Source organism: Asterias rubens, chromosome 7 (genome assembly GCF_902459465.1).
Source record: "Asterias rubens chromosome 7, eAstRub1.3, whole genome shotgun sequence".
Lineage (NCBI taxonomy): Eukaryota > Metazoa > Echinodermata > Asteroidea > Forcipulatida > Asteriidae > Asterias > Asterias rubens.
Genome location: NC_047068.1, coordinates 4,563,402 through 4,580,901, shown reverse-complemented (window position 1 = coordinate 4,580,901; position 17,500 = coordinate 4,563,402). Strand labels below are relative to the sequence as shown.

The 17,500-nt window shown below is 38.1% G+C and overlaps 1 protein-coding gene across 1 annotated transcript in view; it reads right to left on the bottom strand.

The window, feature by feature from the left end:
• Positions 1 to 312: 312 nt before the first annotated feature.
• The window catches only part of LOC117292332 (neurogenic locus notch homolog protein 1-like), a 57,743-nt gene continuing 40,555 nt past the window's right edge, over positions 313 to 17,500 (bottom strand). The window contains exons 27-47 of the mRNA XM_033774357.1: positions 17,373 to 17,486; positions 16,815 to 16,928; positions 16,267 to 16,380; positions 15,357 to 15,470; positions 14,770 to 14,880; positions 13,350 to 13,463; positions 12,762 to 12,890; positions 12,024 to 12,137; positions 11,760 to 11,873; positions 11,114 to 11,227; positions 9,324 to 9,683; positions 8,756 to 8,878; positions 7,845 to 7,961; positions 7,236 to 7,472; positions 6,531 to 6,650; positions 5,448 to 5,558; positions 4,636 to 4,749; positions 4,072 to 4,194; positions 2,702 to 2,818; positions 1,522 to 1,635; positions 313 to 586 (exon numbers count right to left, since the gene is read on the bottom strand). Of these exons, the coding sequence (XP_033630248.1) occupies positions 438 to 586; positions 1,522 to 1,635; positions 2,702 to 2,818; positions 4,072 to 4,194; positions 4,636 to 4,749; positions 5,448 to 5,558; positions 6,531 to 6,650; positions 7,236 to 7,472; positions 7,845 to 7,961; positions 8,756 to 8,878; positions 9,324 to 9,683; positions 11,114 to 11,227; positions 11,760 to 11,873; positions 12,024 to 12,137; positions 12,762 to 12,890; positions 13,350 to 13,463; positions 14,770 to 14,880; positions 15,357 to 15,470; positions 16,267 to 16,380; positions 16,815 to 16,928; positions 17,373 to 17,486 (2,837 nt within the window). The 3' untranslated portion in view covers positions 313 to 437. The remainder of the gene's footprint in view (positions 587 to 1,521; positions 1,636 to 2,701; positions 2,819 to 4,071; positions 4,195 to 4,635; positions 4,750 to 5,447; positions 5,559 to 6,530; positions 6,651 to 7,235; positions 7,473 to 7,844; positions 7,962 to 8,755; positions 8,879 to 9,323; positions 9,684 to 11,113; positions 11,228 to 11,759; positions 11,874 to 12,023; positions 12,138 to 12,761; positions 12,891 to 13,349; positions 13,464 to 14,769; positions 14,881 to 15,356; positions 15,471 to 16,266; positions 16,381 to 16,814; positions 16,929 to 17,372; positions 17,487 to 17,500) is intronic.

The window sequence follows — 17,500 nt, the reverse complement described above, 5'->3', positions numbered from 1 at the left end:
ACACTGATGTTGCAGCCAGCCAACATAGCCGCAGCCAAAGTCACTAGCGCTGAACACGACCTATACTGTTTAAAGACATTGGACACAGTTGGTAATTGTCAAAGACCAGTCTTCTCCCTTAGTGCATCTCAACATATTATGTATAAAGCAACAAACCTTTGAAATTTTGAGCTCAATTGGTCCTTGAAGTTGTGAGATAATAATGAAAGAAAAAACACCCTTGTCACACGAAGTTGTGTGCTTTCAGATGCTGGATTTTGAGACTTCAAAGTCGCATTCTGAGTTCTCGAAATCAATCAACAGCTCCCCATTACTTGCCACCAAGTATGGTGTTATGCTAATAATTTTTTTGAGTAATTACCAATAGTGTCCACTGCCTTTAAGCTTGTCTGTGGAGCGAAACCCACACAGAGGTCCCGAAGGCTGGAGCGGTCGCTTTATTCCTTTTTGTTCCGACTCCATAAGCAGCCGCATGCACAGAGAATGACGATGAATATGAAGGCAAGGACTGACAGGATTGTAAGGATGACGATCCATTCCCACTCTAGGTTTGTCAGAGGAGCTGGTGTGGCTGGGGGTACGATAACTGTGGAAGAAGACAAAATAATAATAACAATAATAATTTATTGAATTTGTATTTCGCTCTCTCCAGGACCAGCCTGTTTGACAGCGCATAACAGTAAAAAAATACAGTCTCCTGACGAAGACTAGAGCAACCTAGTCGAAACAAGTAACAATAATAATAATAATAATAAAAATTTAATGAACAAATATTGCGCTCTCTCCAAGACCAGCCAGGTAGAGTTTGAGCGAGGGACTAAAGTTGCAGGGAATCCGCTTAGGCTGCTCTCTTGGCTTTGTGAATCAAGGGGAATTCTCATTATTTTTATAATAGTTATAGTAATAAACAGTTTTTATATAGTGCAAAATTGCAGTGAAGTTTCAAAGTGATTTTGATAGGTCAAGATAGAAAAACCAGGGGTCCAATTCACTAAGAGTAGTTTAACTTAGGACCAGTCCTTAGACTATTTAAAACTAGTCCTAAGTTAGGCGTTTAACTCTTTGTGAAATCCAGCCCTGGACTGGTTCTACAAAAATTTCAGAAAGTACAGCAATGTGTGTTAAGTACCATGTTCAAGAGCACAAGTGACTGGGACTCAAACCCACACCCTGCTGATCAGAAACACAAGAGCTTTAGCCATTAAATTCCTCAACAAATCGGTAAATCCTTAAAATTTGACCCAGCTTTGCAGTTTGCGGCCCAATTTCATAGAGCTGCTTAAGCAGAAAATATTGGCAAACAATTGTCTGCTGAGCAGAAATGAGCAGGATATCCGTCACAAATTGTGCAAGTGATATGTTAGTTTGGTTGGTAACATAATTCTGTTGTGCTTAGCCACTTGTTGAGCTTATAAGCAGCTCCATGAAATTGGGCCCAGGTTTTAACTCAAGAGGAGACCACTAGCATTTTTTCAGAATTCCTCACACCGCTGTTTTTGGTTATGTCACTATTGTACTTACGTATTTCACACGTCAATCCTGTATAATCCACAGGGCATGTACAGGAGAACCTATTTAACAAGTTTTTGCAGTTTCCATTATTCTGGCATGGGTTACTGTTGCACTCATCGGTGTCTAAAGAAAATAAAACAATCATAATAAATAATAATCCTTTTAAGGAAAAGCACCTTACATCCATGACGGGACCACAATTCACCGTACAAATTAAAATTGCACCAAACAAATGGCAGAAATAGTCAAAGGGCACAAAAAAATAAGTCTTACAATAAAAACCACAAAAATAGACCAGCCAAAAATTAAAACCACACACCTTAAAAAAAGGTTATGAAAATAGCCCCACAATAAAAACATGGACAAGATTTATCGTTGCGGTACCTGCTGCTAAACTATATGATTCCAAATGCCTCTAGCTACCAGGTTTTCTGGGTGGTCTAGATTGGCAAAGGTCGTGGGTCCGAATCGACCTGTGATATTTTGTTCACAGAACTCTGGAAAGTACTGAGTATAAAATGCTGACACACATGGGGAAAAACCACAATTAATATTCTTTAGCCCCGATGCAAATTTAACCTCTATTAAATATTTATTCAACACTAGTGATTTCTTCATTTGTTGGGAAACTTCCTTAACTCTTCAGAGACAATAGCAGCCAGAAACAGCTTGTACAATGTACCAACTTGCTTATACATCCAAAAAGCAGCTGCAAGATCTTGCCTAGGTCCACTCAAACAATAAGGTCAAAGGTCAAAGTAAAGGTCTTATCCTGAACTGAAATTTGTTCAATCTTTTCCATGTTGAAGAGTCTGGGTACTTTTTGTACGACACAAAACACAAACATCCACAGATTTCAATTAAACTTTAGGGCCTTTTCACACTGTCCAAAATCTCAGCATGCTCTAGCCGGATTGAAATCAACCCTGGCAGGGACCAGGGTTGAAAATCTCAATTCGGATCAAAATCGCATTTTTTCGTTAAATGGTTCACGCATTAGCCGGTTCACGTAAAGACAATATTGTGAACGTGTAGGTAGGTAGGTATCAATGCGGTTCAAAATGGATGTAGTGTTAAAAACGCCTTTACACGGTTTCAACAAAACTTCCCATAAAATATTGTACTTTTTGAGATATGAGTAAACGCTTTCACAAAAATAGCAAAGTGCTGTTGTAGTCTGTCTGCTTACCTTCGTGACAGTAAAGTCCAGAGTAACCAGGATTACATAAGCAGGTGTAGTTATTCCTACTACCAGGAAGGCATCGCCCTTCGTCACACTTGTTACTTGCACAGGCGTTGTTAACCTCTGCAGGGAAAAAAGAATAAAAAACACAAGTTAACTCTAGACTAGAACAATGAGAACATAGCTTTTGAGAAAGGTATATTCTCACTCAGTTAATATTTAAATAAAGAAGCTTTATTTGAGTAATCTTTATTGAAGAAATTAAGCCTAATTTCCCATCTGTTGTTCATTCGATCAAGAATTATTTAGTCATGAAGCTGGGTTTTTTTTTTTTGGGGGGGGGGGTATTTAACAAATTAATTAAATTAACCAAATTAAACAAATTTGAATTAATTAATGTAAATTAATAATCAAAACAGGTGTGTGCAACCAACCAACATATCAAGAATTATTTACCATATTAGTTGTTTGTTTAATCTAAACTGACTAAGTATTTGTATGTTCGCATAACATTTTTATTATAAGTTGTTTCATTTTTGTAAATAGTAATGAATTAATAAAACACTAACAATTACAACTTGAAAATATTATGACACAGGTCAAAGGGAAGTTGTTACCGATTTAAAAAAAAAAAAAAAAAAAAATGAAAGACATTGCCATTGATTATTTCCACTGGGCAAAAACGTGTGATGGACAAATATATTCTGGGAGGTTTCATTAAGGAGAAAACAGCAATTTATTTGAACCGACTTGAGATTTAAAAATAAACAACATTAGACGTTGATCTTTGCTTTTTATAGATGAGACTATTCTCCCACTTTAAATTACATAAATTGCTTACACTGCCAGCAACTTATTTGCTAGCAAAACCAGTTCTGTAATGTTCCTCACACATCACCACAAAAGATAACTGTAAATTTTGATGTTGAATAGTACACAATAGTCTTAACTGTGAACTAGCAAGAAGCTCTATCAGGCATAACATACTGGGCCATCTCATTTATTTTTATTATCATTTTATATTTCTGGTAATGACCTCTTTGGACACTACAAACATTATATTAATAGCAAGCAGAGGTCGCCCAAGGAAAGGCAAAAATAAAAAAAACTTTCATCAAAAAAGATGTGCCCTCCCAGACCTTGCTTGTAAAAAAAGTTAAAACTGTATATACACTATACATAACACAGAAATCTAAAAAGTTAAAATTAAAACAAAAGATTGCAATTAACAGCATAAGACACACGATATAAATAAGAACCACCAAATTAAAACTATAGCCCTATTTGTCAAATGAAAGCAGAAACACCAACTGGTACTTGCAACATGAACTAGAAACACTGAGGTTTTTCCATGATAAGTGTTCAGGAAGTCTTACCTATTTCACATCTCTCCCCAGCGAAGCCCAATGGACAAGAACACATAGTTACACCATTGTCCTTGATACAGATGCCATTGTTACTGCAAATATTGGTTTCGCACACCAAGGAGTCATCAGCAACTAGAAAAAAGAGGTTTTAAACAGACTAAGCTTCAGAAAGACTGATTCAAACCCCCAAAACATGGAGTAGTTTAAAATAACTGCTAAGTAGCAGCTTGTGCCATGGCAGAGTGCTTCGTAAAAGAGGACAAACATACTATACACAAATCTTATATATGACAATTAATGTACTGGGGTTTAAGCAGGATTTGAAACTTTGCATAGGAAATACGATATGGAAAGGTTTGCGGTAACGCCATGTCAGGACTATCTCTAATGAGTTGGGGGTGGTTCTGAAAAGAACCGTTGGAATCAACTCAAAGTTTCGATACTAGGGTTTTGTTGAGTGAATACCTGATGTGAGCCAGACTCGATCAAGTTTTATTCCAATGTTTTTATGGTGTTACTAGGGGACAATCCTCATTTCGAGTACGAATCCATCAACTACATTGTACTACTCACCCTGTTTGCAGTCAGGGCCTGTCCAATCCGGTGGGCAGTTACAACGATAGTTATCATCAGGTGTCTCAATACATGTTCCCTGGTTGGAGCACGGCATAGACTGACACGCCAACGCTGTAATACAACAAAAGTTACACAATGTTTGATGTCTGATCACAAGTATTGAATTTCTATCCACCACTTTGTAACAGATGGAAATTTGCATTGGGGATAAAGAATATTAATTTCGGTTTTACCAATATACACCGTGTACATGTATGTGAGCACTGTATACTCAGTATCATCCCGAGCTCTGTGAAAACAATCACAGGCATATTCCGGGGTGGGATTCGAACCCTCGACCCTTGCAATTCTAGAGCAGATGTTCTACCAACTAGACCACCGAGATTGCCTGGTTGCTAGAGGCAGTTCGATGGAGAGGACAGAAGCTCTTTCTAAAACATGATACTAAATCTTAGTTTTTAGAGAAAGCTTTGAACCTGTCAGAAATCTGCGTTCCTGTTCCCACACTTCAATTTTTCACATTCAAAGAACTAAATACAGTTGGGGGGATCGTGCCTTTTCTATCGCAGCACCAAGGATGTGGAATCATCTTCCTCAGAACATCAGGCAATCTACTTCATTAGCAAATTTCAAAACTTTCCTTGGGTCTCATCTTTTTTCAAAAGCCTACAGTAGGGCGCTTTGAGCAACGACTGTTGGATTAGCGCCATCTAAATCAACGATTGATTGATTGATTGATTGATTATATTTTTCTTTAAATTTTCTTGGCAAATGTGCGGAAATGGTGATTTGAAGTCTATGTAGCTTACCTCCACGGCACTGTGGTCCCATACCAACTGGACAGTCACAACTGAAGGCATTAAAGAGATCCTGACACTGGTAGCCATTCACACAAGGGCAGCTTGCACACTCATTTAACTCTGAAGAGTGAAATAAAAAAACAAATAATAATTTAAAAGATGTGAAATTTGCAGCACGATAAAGAAAATTATGTAGTTTGACCCTTACACCTTTGTGAGTAAGCACTGTATACTCAGTGTTTCTAAAGTTTTCTCTATGAAAACGCAGCTGAGATATTATAGGATTCAAACTGCCTCCAGCTACAGGCAATCTTTGGAGGTCTAGTTGGTAATACATCTGCTGTAGATTGGCAAACGTCGTGAGTTTAAACCTCACCTGAGTTATAAAAGCCTGTAATTTTCTTTTTAAGAACAGGGGAAAGTACCAATTATACAGTGCAGTGCTACTTTACATGTGTAGGGGTAAGACCAAATAATAAAATACACAATGTTAAGTCAAACGTGAAAATATATCAAACTTTGTTGAGGGTAAGATGTTGGTGTAAAGTATATTACCATACCAAAGTATATGACCCAATGGTTTGCTTACCAGAACAGATTGAGCTGCTTTAGCACACACACAAAAAAGCAACCACAACAAAATCATGCTTACCATAGAATAAGAATACCAAACAAGACATTTTTCAATCAGGTCAGTTTGGTAGTAACATTCAAATTGGATCGATGAATATCATCCAATGGAATGCTCCAAATACCAATGGGTATATTGCGCCACCATACATTGTACCTTGTAAACCATTAAATGAGTGCTATGTAAAATGGAGTAGGTCTAGCTCATAATGCAAACAAATCTGCACTTAACAACCGTATAAAGGGCATAATAAATGTTGTGTATTATTATTATATTCCCTGAAATATCAATTTTACGGCTGCAATGTTGCAATTCACCAGAAGGTTCTGGCGGACCACTGGATTGCGAGCAAGCAATCAAATTCAGTTGAACTATTGAACATTCTTTTGCGCCTAGAGTTTGACTTTTGAGACTCTCACATTAACAGCCTTATGAAATCGGGCCCTGGTCTAGTGACCTACCTTGTTCACAGTTTGCTCCCAAATATCCAGACATACAGAGACACTTGTACTGGTCATTGGTGAAGACACACGTTCCTCCATTCTGGCATGGGTTGGGATTGCATAAATCCCTTGATGTATCTGTAATAAAAAGGATGATATACATGTAAGTAAAGGTCCGAAAATGAACATGTATCAGGTTTTACAAATAATATGGGATTTCAGTCATTGCATGGTGAGGTATCAATATACATTAAGTCCCCTCGATCCCTTAAAGCTAAAGTAGTAGTCTCTACCAATTTTCTACCTTCCACCCAGGTAGTAGCTAATAACCAGGACAGTTCTTTTCAGAACTGAGAAGTCTCTTGATTTCCAAAAATCTACTCCGCGGTAGTAGAATATAAAGCAAGACAAGCTCTCAAAAGAACATAATCTACAAATATTTGGAATTAAAGGCAAAAAAACAAAACATGATGAACGTCCAGGCTTTTTCTTCAGAAATGGCCGAACGACACATTTTTAAAGAAAACCGGTTTGGCTATTTTTAATGTTTTTAATTTTAATTCTTTGTCAGAGACTGCTAAAATGTATCCTTTGCTTTCATAAAAAAAAAGAAAAAAGGAGGCGGCCTCTAAAAAAGAAGTGGCCTAAAAGTGCCAATGGGATTTGGTAGGAACAGTGTTTATGTACAGTAAGCTGTCAGGAGGAGGTTCTAAGGTATCTTACCAATCTGGCAAACAAGGCCCTCAAAGTCCGGCATGCAATGACAGACAAAGTGAGCCAGGTTGTTGATGCAGGTTCCACCATTACGACACGGGTCACTCAGACACTCATCAAAGTCCACATTACAGTGTAGTCCCTCCCATCCGATGTCGCAGTTACAAGCGTACAGACCTTGAACCTCCCTGCATGTCGCTCCGTTGGCGCAAGGGTTACTGCTGCAGGCGTTGCGGTCAACCAAGTCTGTGTTTGGACAAAGACAAAATAAAGTCAATACAATGTACTGACAGTCTGAAATTTGTGCGTGGTTTTTCACTATTTACTCCTGACTCATGAATTAAAATTAGAATTAGAATTACTTACGTTAAAAAGTTACAAATGTAGTGCACCTCCAGCTCTCTGGATTTTACAATCACAAAATTACGTTTAAAAACACTTATCAAAGAAAATAAAAAATACATGAATATATACATGACTCACTTTTATGTAATTGGTTAGTCACACATAACATGAACACTGCCTGTGATTATTTTGCCAGCTCTACAAATCCGGAATATTACCTCTTTACAATCAAACAGACATTAAGTTGCATTCCTAAGAATTGTTTTGACTTACTTTCTGTACTGCATCGGGAATCTTCCAGTCCTGCTTTGCAGTTGCAGACGTAACCTTCTGGTATATCCAAACAGGTGGATTCTTGTGGGCATGGTGATGATGAACAATCATTCTTAGCTAAGTGCACAAAACAGCATCAGTAATTTTTTAGACAACAGTAATATAAAGCAATAATTTACAAATTTGTATAGACTATGTGGCCTGTGATGAAACAAAACAATGGATTGTATTGTACTTTGTGTTATTGTCAGTCATTAGGGTGAAACTGTTTTTCATGCGTATAAGCGCAGCGAAGGAGCATGAAATTACAAACTTGTATAGACTATGTGGCCTGTCACATCAGATGCTTTTAAAAAGAGCCACAGAATTGTACAGAGCTCAGTGGAGATTTTATAAAGATTGCACCAAAGAACGTTAATCCGGAGGTCGTTGCTTTGAATCCGGAGGTGGCTGGTTCGAATCCCACTCTACTCAATTCTTTGTTCGACCCCAAAATCATTTCAAAAATAGCCTAGTCAGTTTCCCTTGTGGTTTATATTTATATCTGAAACAAAAAGTAGCATCCCCTTAAGGTGATCCCCTGGCTGCCGCTTCCCAGGTTGTATCGTAATTTGGGTGTGATCCCTGGCTACACAGCAGTTAACGGTTGTACGGCTTCTGACTGGCACCCCCGAACAAAGATATTGAGAAAATAGGGACACCGCCAATAAAGGGCTAGATAGCTCAGTTAGTAGAGCGCCGGCACTTTAATCTGGAGTTCGTTGGTTCGAATCCCACTCTAGTCAATTCTTTGTAACCCCCAAAATCAAGAAAATATTTTCTAAGGAGAATGCCCAGTATGTGGCAGAGGTTAGTTCTTGTTGCAAAGACAACAACAAAAAACAGCCAGGAGAAGTCCAACATCAACTTACCAAGTGCAGTTTGACAGTTAGTGCCTTTATAATAACGATGGCACATACAGACGTACTGGCCTACGCTGTTGACACACGTTCCTCCATTCAGACACGGATCACTTGTACATTCATTGAAGAGATCTGGAATATTAAATAGAGTTTTTAGAATCAATAAATCTAAGGTTTAAGATTAAAACTCTGATGAATTTGGTAATATCCTTTCAAATCATGGTATTCCGTGTGTGACCATGGCTGTAAGATTTTCATGAAACAAGTGCGGATGCCATGTTTTCGTCAGGGTATCTGCATACTCAAAGTCAAATTTAAGACTTTTAAAGACCCTTTTAGAACCACCCTTAACAAAATGAAGACCAAAAGTAAGTAAAAAACCAGCTGCACCAGCTCACATTTTTGGATACTTTTTTGCATACAGTGTATTCTGGCTCTTTACGAGCTGAGAAGAAAATTCTTTACACACTTTTTCCTCTTTTCTTAAAGACCTCAATTAACTGATTTTAATGCTTCTGAAGGCCTCAAATTTGGACAGATCTATTTAAGACTTTTAAACCCCGTTTGTAATGCCTACCTGCATTGTCCTCCTCTGTCAACCTAATAGTGAACCCCTGCTCCGTCTTAGTGGCATCCGAGCTAAACTTGGCCCACACCACGTTGTTCGTCGTCAAGAAAGCCGGCGGGAGGTCCCTCCCCGCGTAATGGACAACCCTTGACCCGAGATCTGCGGGGTCTTCACCGTTACCGATACTAACGTAGTCGTACTGCATCTCTGTCTGGAAGCTGTTGAACTGAACGAGGATGTGCTTGCCGGGACTAGCAAAGATGAACCACTGACACTCCTCGTTGCTCAGGTAGTTGTCTGGGTAGTTGGGCGACGCTATATCGATGAAGCCACTTTGTGGTATGGTGTAGTTTGCAATACACTGACCACCTTGAAGAAAAACAAATCATCACTAGTTTGATAGACTTAAAGGATTCGGGTACTTTTTCAAAATGTCCACATATTTACATTAAACTTAATTTTGAAGATAATGATAGTGGAAAGCTTCCCTACAAATATTACTAGCTATGGTTGTGTAGTTTTTGAGAAATGAGTAAAACAAGTCACAAAATAATTTTGGTCTCATGAGACCAAAATTATTTTAGCACGTAAAATCCCCTTAACCAGTTATGATATTATACCAAACCATAGCATAACATATGATTAAACATGCTAAAACTGAGGCGAAAATTATTACTTTTACTAATTTCTCAAAAACTACAGCACCTCAGTAAGTAAAATTTCAAGAGAAGCTTTCTACTATCATAATCTTCAAGCTGTGTAAGTTTAATGTAAATCTGTGGACATCAAGTTTTTTGTTAGGAAAAAGTACATATACCCTTTAAAGCCATTGGACCCTTTCGGTACAGACAAAAAAAAAAAAGTTCACAGATTTACAAATAACTTACAGGGTTAACAGAAGGTAGTGGTGAAAGACTTCTCTTGAAATATTTTTCCATGAAATGCTTTACTTTTTGAGAAAACAGTAAAACAATATCAATTCTCGTTAGCGAGAATTACGGATTTATTTTAAACACATGTCATGACACGGCGAAACGCACGGATACAAGGGTGGGTTTTCCCGTTATTATCTCACCGACTCCGATGACCGTTTGAGCCTAAATTTTCACAGGTTTGTTATTTTATATAGAAGTTGTGATACACGGAGTGTGAGCCTTGAACAACACTGTTTACCGAAAGGGTCCAATGGCTTTAAGAAAGTTTACCTTTGGTTTTTTGAACCACTTGCTTGTTTTCTTCCCTTATAAAATGTTGATGTACACAATAAAACTAACAACGGGAAAGTTCATTTCAAAAGGTGGTTGTGATTTTAAGATGTCGCAGAAAATATGGAGTGAATATGCATGCAGGAAAAACAATCCCTCACTTGGATTCAAATTTTGGGCCGCAAAAACAGTACCACATCACTCCAAGGCGAAATGTTTCTGAAAATGCTTTGTACTATCATGCTGTAGCCTTCTTACCAATATTTGTTATTGCTATTAATTTCTTTTACCAAACATATATTAACCCTTTAAAAACATTATTAACAGTACACTCGCAAAATTTAAGGGACCAAAGTTTGTCCAGGAAAATGAGCCAACAAGTACAGCCAGGGACAAGGATTTATTTTTACCTGAATTGAGTGTTGGAGATACGTACTATGAGAGAAGTTCATAAAGTCAATAGCAGAACTTTTTTTAACAAGTTACAAAGTTATGATAACAAAGTAAACAAACAAAGTAAACAAAACATATTTTAATAAAGTTTTTAAACAAGTTTAATAAAGAAGAAGAAGAAGATTGGAATAATTGACATACGATCACCGCAGTTCTCTCCACTCCAGCCTGGTTCACACTGACATGTATAGCTATCAATACCATCAATACAAATGCCACCATTGAGGCATGGGTTGACTGTGCAGTCATCTACATCTAGAATCAAGAACAGAATATCAATATGTTATTTGATATACAATCGTTGCAGTTCTATCCATCTAACATTTTCTGTTAGACTTATATATATAAACCCAGTCCACAATTCAGGACCAGCCATGACTCGCTACCATGGGTAGCGTGTCGTATCCATACCTCTCATCACTAAACCTTGGTAGGGATGGACTGACAAACAGAGCTGGCTCCCAAGGGTAACTACTTTGCGTGCGAGCTTGTTGAACATTTTTGAGCGCTTGTTTAGCTCTTGTAAGTTGTAGGACACTAAGCTTGCGAGTAGGTAAATGCAAGTATTTTGGCGCAATTCCATTTCAAATGAACCATGTTTTTAAATGGCCACACTAATCTACATACATTTAGACATAGAAATGAAGATGCAGAGAAAAAACAAATAAATAAATCTTCTGTCCTTACTTCGGGTTCCTATATATCCCAAGATAGATCAAAAACTTTCTCAACAAAATTGGTGAAAAGGGCAACGAAATAAAAAAAAGGCTGCAAATTGATTACTTACTGTTCTGGCAGTGGATGCCAATGAAGCCTCTGATGCATCTACACTGGTAACTGTTAATACCGTCAATACAGTCAGCGTTGTTCTGGCATGGATTACTTATACACTCGTCAATATCTACCATAGGGAAAACAAAGGTATCGGTTAAATTGTCTAACTTTTAGAGTTGTGAATATTGCAAGGTGTCTATAGGGAAAAGATGGCAGAACAGTTCAAGCAAGAACGATACATTTTTTTTTCTTTTTCAGAAGGATACATTAAACTTACTGTTTTCACAGCGTTCTCCGTTGTAACCATTTAAACATGTACAGGTGAAGTTCTGTATACCATCAATGCACAGACCACGATTCAAACACGGCCTGGAAGCGCAGTCATTAATATCTGCAAAGACAAAGAAGAATATAATATTTTGTACATCTCTTCTTTAGTAGACAAACAATCCATGGTTATTCTTTAACAACTTGAGCTGTAGGGAGTCAATCAGCATTGTTTTAACCTGGCCCCCTGCCTTGTTCCACAAGGATGATGCCAGGTATTGGTTTTACTGACCCAAGTATAATTTCATTGGAAACAATGATTTCATTGGATAAATGATATTTCCATATCTGTGTTTTGATTGCTCTGAGGTGAAGTTTGCCAACTGCGCTTTCGGTCTGCATGCAGCGTGCATTTATGTTTGTGTGTACATGAACATGTAAAGATTTTTTATATGTACAGTATAAATGTATGTAGTATTTGACTGTGAATCTCCATGTAAAATGAATGCAAGTTCACAGGTAGCTTTTAGGGGGGAATTGACATATAGGCTCAAGGCTGGTCTCTGGCATAGATCACAAGCGTGATGTCAGATGTTCAGGCTACATTGTTTGTCACTATATACTGGTTAGTGAAGGGAATTGTTTTGATATGGCACAATCAAACCGCAGCCACCAATTCACACAACTCATTGAAATCACTCCTTGCACAACATTCTTTTGACGAGGAGGTCACCAAAGGTAAACTCACTAGTTTGACAGGTGAAGCCAGTGTATCCAGGTGGGCAGAAACAACGGAAGGAGTTTGTAAGATCCTGACAGGTTCCTCCGTTCATACACGCAGGAACACCAGTACCCTGGTCGGTACACTCGTCCACATCTAGGGGGCAGAAAATTACATAATAAAATCAGTGGCTTCTTATAAAATGTTTAAATCCGTCACTCAGTGATGCTCATACATTATCCCTGGTCGTTGGGCCATTTATTTCAATCCTTAAACCATCTCAGCTCCCTGGGGAGTATACAGCCTGTGCTGCTAACATCGTAGCAAACTGTTGGCTAAATCAATCACAAGAACCATCACTGCCCTCACAAGTTCCTATTTTTTAACCCTGTATGAAGAAGAGCATTTACAGTTAAGTGTTGTGCTCGACGCAAGTGTAAAGACTAGGATTCGAACCCACAACCTGATGACTTAGCCACCAGAACTTTAATTCGGTACTCTTAACCAATCGTCCATTTATTCCAAATTTCCCAAGAGCGAAATACTAATAACCTTTGTCAAAAAAATCAAAGTTTTACACTGCCTTCAAATATACATTGTACAGCAAATACTTACTCATGTCACATAGTTTGCCAGTCCATCCTAGCTGGCATCTACAGAGGAATGTTGCTTCTTGATTGGTGCAGATACCTCCATTCTGGCATGGGTCATCCGCACACTCATCAATATCTAAAGGAGGCGACATCAAGAATTACTGTTCAATGTTCAAATAAAACACAAACTGAAATATGCTTTAATCCACCAGCCATTTTCAGTAAACTCTTTTTAACCTACTTTACTGTTACCACTGGAACCCTCCTGCCGTCCTCAATTGAATTGTTGTTTGCATCTAATTAGCTGTTCCGATCCAGTCGGAACAGCTATTGGTTTCGTCGAGATTTTTATTATTTTTATTATTATTATTATTATTATTATTATTCTTTGTTTCCGCCTAAAACCCCATAGCGTTTGTACAGCGTTTTTGTTTAGGCCCCTACTCCTAAAGTATTAGGATCAAATAGTTAAATCATATATCAAATTGAAGCTTAGAATCTAACATGTAAGCTTTACTCTAATAAAAAAGTGTAAAAATTCTTCATTAATTAACCACGTGGTCTTCATTTGAATTTTTAATTTGTAAACTTGATGCAGTCACTTTCTTGTTATTGTGAAATATTCTCTTTGGTAATACAACACAGTATGTACCTCTATGAGTTGTTGACTTCTTGAGAGGAGTCTATACTATTTTGTTTCCTACCCGCGTTCTGGACACATAACTTTGTACACGCACAAAGTACGGAGGTTTGGGATTTTCGTTAGAACGTGCGTTAAATTTGTCCTTGTTTTTCTAACCGCGTTCTGGACCAATTACTCTGTGCATGGGTTTTCGTTAAAACGAACGTGCGTAATTAGATAGGGGTTTTTGACGACATCGACGTCGTCGTCAAAAAACCCTAAAGGCATCTAATACTACATTTCAACCCTACTTAATAGTTATATTAATACTTAACAGTTCCTATTTAGTGACAATTATAGACCCTTTGAACATTGAAAATTAAAAACGGAACAGCTCTGTGTTTGGTCACAAACACTTGAAGTCTAGTCTTACTTTTGTTTTTAGTCGTTAACATATAAACAACAAAAACTGTATATAGTGTTATTTTGTTTATTCGTCTATTGTAAGGCTGATGATTTGTTTAGTTTTTAAAGAAGTTCCTTGACAAGCCCCATGTACTTTTCTTCTTCATGGTGATGATATGTGGAAACATTGCTTTGATTTGAATTGTTTTATTGTATTTCAAGGTGAGGGCTACTTTCAAATGATTTGGGCTATCGACCCAATCAACTTTAATAAGCGTGCATCAAAGATGTCGCCCTCAGTCCATCCCTCCAAGGGGTTAGTGACGAGAGGCATCGATACGGCTCGCTGCCCCAAGGTAGCGAGGCTGGTTAGGGACTTGTAAGGGGGAAGATATTTAATCTTGTATACATGTACCTATATTGCACAGGGTACCGGTCCAGCCTGGTCTGCATGTACAAATGAAACCATTAGTCTGGTCCTCGCAGTCACCGTTCACACAAGGGGAGTTGCTACACTCATCATTATCTGCAAATGGATAAAAAACACGGTCGTTATTTATTTTATGAAAGCACTGGGGCCCCATTTCATCAAGCTGTTAATAAAGGCACTGGACAAACCTGTGAAAATATTACCTCAAGTGGGTGTCAAAATTGCGAGAGAATAATGGAAGAAACAACGCTCTTGTCGCCCAAGTTGTGTGCTTTCAGTAGAAAATATTACTTGCTGAGCTGCTGTAGTTTTTTAGAAATGAGTATACCAAAACACAAGCAAAATATTGGTCTCTAAAATGATGAAAATTATTTAGCATGTAAAACGTATTTTCGTGTCATTGTTTTACTCAATTCTCAACAACTACAGTCACCCCAGCTAGTAATATTTTAAGGTAAGCCTTCTACTATCATGAACTACAATAGTGGAAGTTTAATGTCAATCTGTGGCCATTGTGTTGTGTGTTACAAAGTGTGGGCATCAGCTTGATGTTTTTTCCATTTTGTACTCACTTATTTGACAGAAGAGTCCCCTGAATCCGTCCAGACACTGACAGGAATAGCTAGCCACTCTGTCCAGGCAGGTACCTCCGTTGAGACAAGGTGCACTCAAACATTCATCCACATCTACAAACAGTATAATTAATTAATAGGGGAATAGCGATGAGTTCTTCATTGTCCCTTTAAAGCCGGCAGGGTCGACGGCCGTGTAATCGCACGACAACGACCCTGCAAGGTTTTAATTGGACGTTTAAGAACGAGTCACTACTCTTTTATTCCCATTCATAAATACCCTTTTGTTAGTTTAATTCTTCTACAGTGGGAGAATACACAAACGCATCGATGCCCTTACATTAGTGCCCTGTACATAAGTATACCTTGGTCATTGGGCCAAAAAACATTCTTAAATCTTTCTCAGCTAGCTCCCAGGGGAGTAGGAAGACATAAGAATACATAAAAAGCCATAAGAAAACTTAATAGATCTCCAAAAAGAGGAAATTAAATTGCTCGCTCAATGTTAAAAAAGCACCACAAATATCAAAAAGTAACAACAGGCAGATATAAAAATAGCACAAGAAACAATGCACAAGGAGTATACATCAGCCCCGAGCTGCCATGGCGCTCAATACTGGCTTCTTAATACACAATTTTAACCTCTACCCGCGCAGGTACCCTTTTATACCCCTGGGTAAAGAGAAGTAAATATAGTAAATTATCTTGCTTCCACACTCTGATAACGTAACCACCACATTTTTAGTTGAACGCTCTTAATCGCTCGCCATGACACCCCATGATGCCGACACCCCATGATGCCGACACCCCATAATGCCGTCTTTAAAGTAAAATACACTTTACTACTAGGCCACAACATACCACAAAAAATGCAAGGGGATTGAATGTTGGTTTGGAAACTATTTCTTACCTATTTCACATCGCAACCCACTCCAGCCGGGATCACACGCGCATTGATAGCTGTTGACTCTATCCAGGCATGTGCCGCCATTCCCGCATGGATTGCTCACGCACTCGTCAACCGCTGTTTGGAAAATAAACACGAGAAAAATAGAAACAATGATTTAAATCCAAGTATCAAACTTAAATATTTATCAAAAAACACAGTAGAGAAAAACTACATGTCAAGATTGATGCAATAAATACAATTGTCAACTGCTGAGTTGAAAATTAGATCAGAAAATAAAACTGCTCACAGCCAGACATGAAGGACTAAGGACCTTTTACAAGCAAAGGTTTGAAAAAAGCCCTACGTTGAATTTCATTCATTATTTGGTTTTACCCTTACAATGGCGCTGTCCGGTTCGTTCCGGTTCAGTCTGGTCGAGTTAGGTCCGGCCCGGTTTGAGGGTGAATCTGGTTGTTAGGAAGACTGTTAGGAGATTGCCTTGTACCTAGAGGCAGTTAGAACTGTGGTGCAAATTTAACATCTATTGAACTCTATTTTAGTATACTTACAAGCATCACAATTATTGCCAGTCCATCCGGCAGTACAGGCACATATGTAAGCTCTGAATTGGTTGACACAGGTTCCGCTATTCCGACAAGGTGAGCTTATGCACTCGTCAAAATCTATAAGAAAGAAATAATTCAAAACGAGGCTTGGATCTGGATCCCAGGAATTAATCAGGGCCTTCAATCAAGACAAAAGACATGGGCCCAATTTTATAAACCTGTTTAACAGAAAATACTGTTTTGAAAATATATTTAAAAAGAAAAAACTGAGTGGGACACCAGTCGCGACAATGTTAACTTTATGGATATGGCTGGTCAATCGGTTTGCTAAGCAATATTTTCCTGTGCATAGCCAAGTTTTTGTTCTTACATGGTTTACGAAATTGGACCAAGGGGTGAGAGTCATTGTTGACCAGAAAGTCTGAAACAAAGTAGAATCCAAATTTAAATAGTTTGTTCAAACCCAAACAAAATAAACAATATCCAACAAACAAATTCAACATACAAATGATGAGAGAAAGAAATGTACCATCAAAGAAAAGGTAAACCACTGTAACTTACCCATTTCACAAAATTGACCAGTCCAACCAGGTGTACAGGTGCAACTAAACGAATTAAGAGAGTCGATACAAGTCGCACCATTAAAGCAAGGGTTGCTTGTGCATTCATTCAGATCTATAAACGAAATA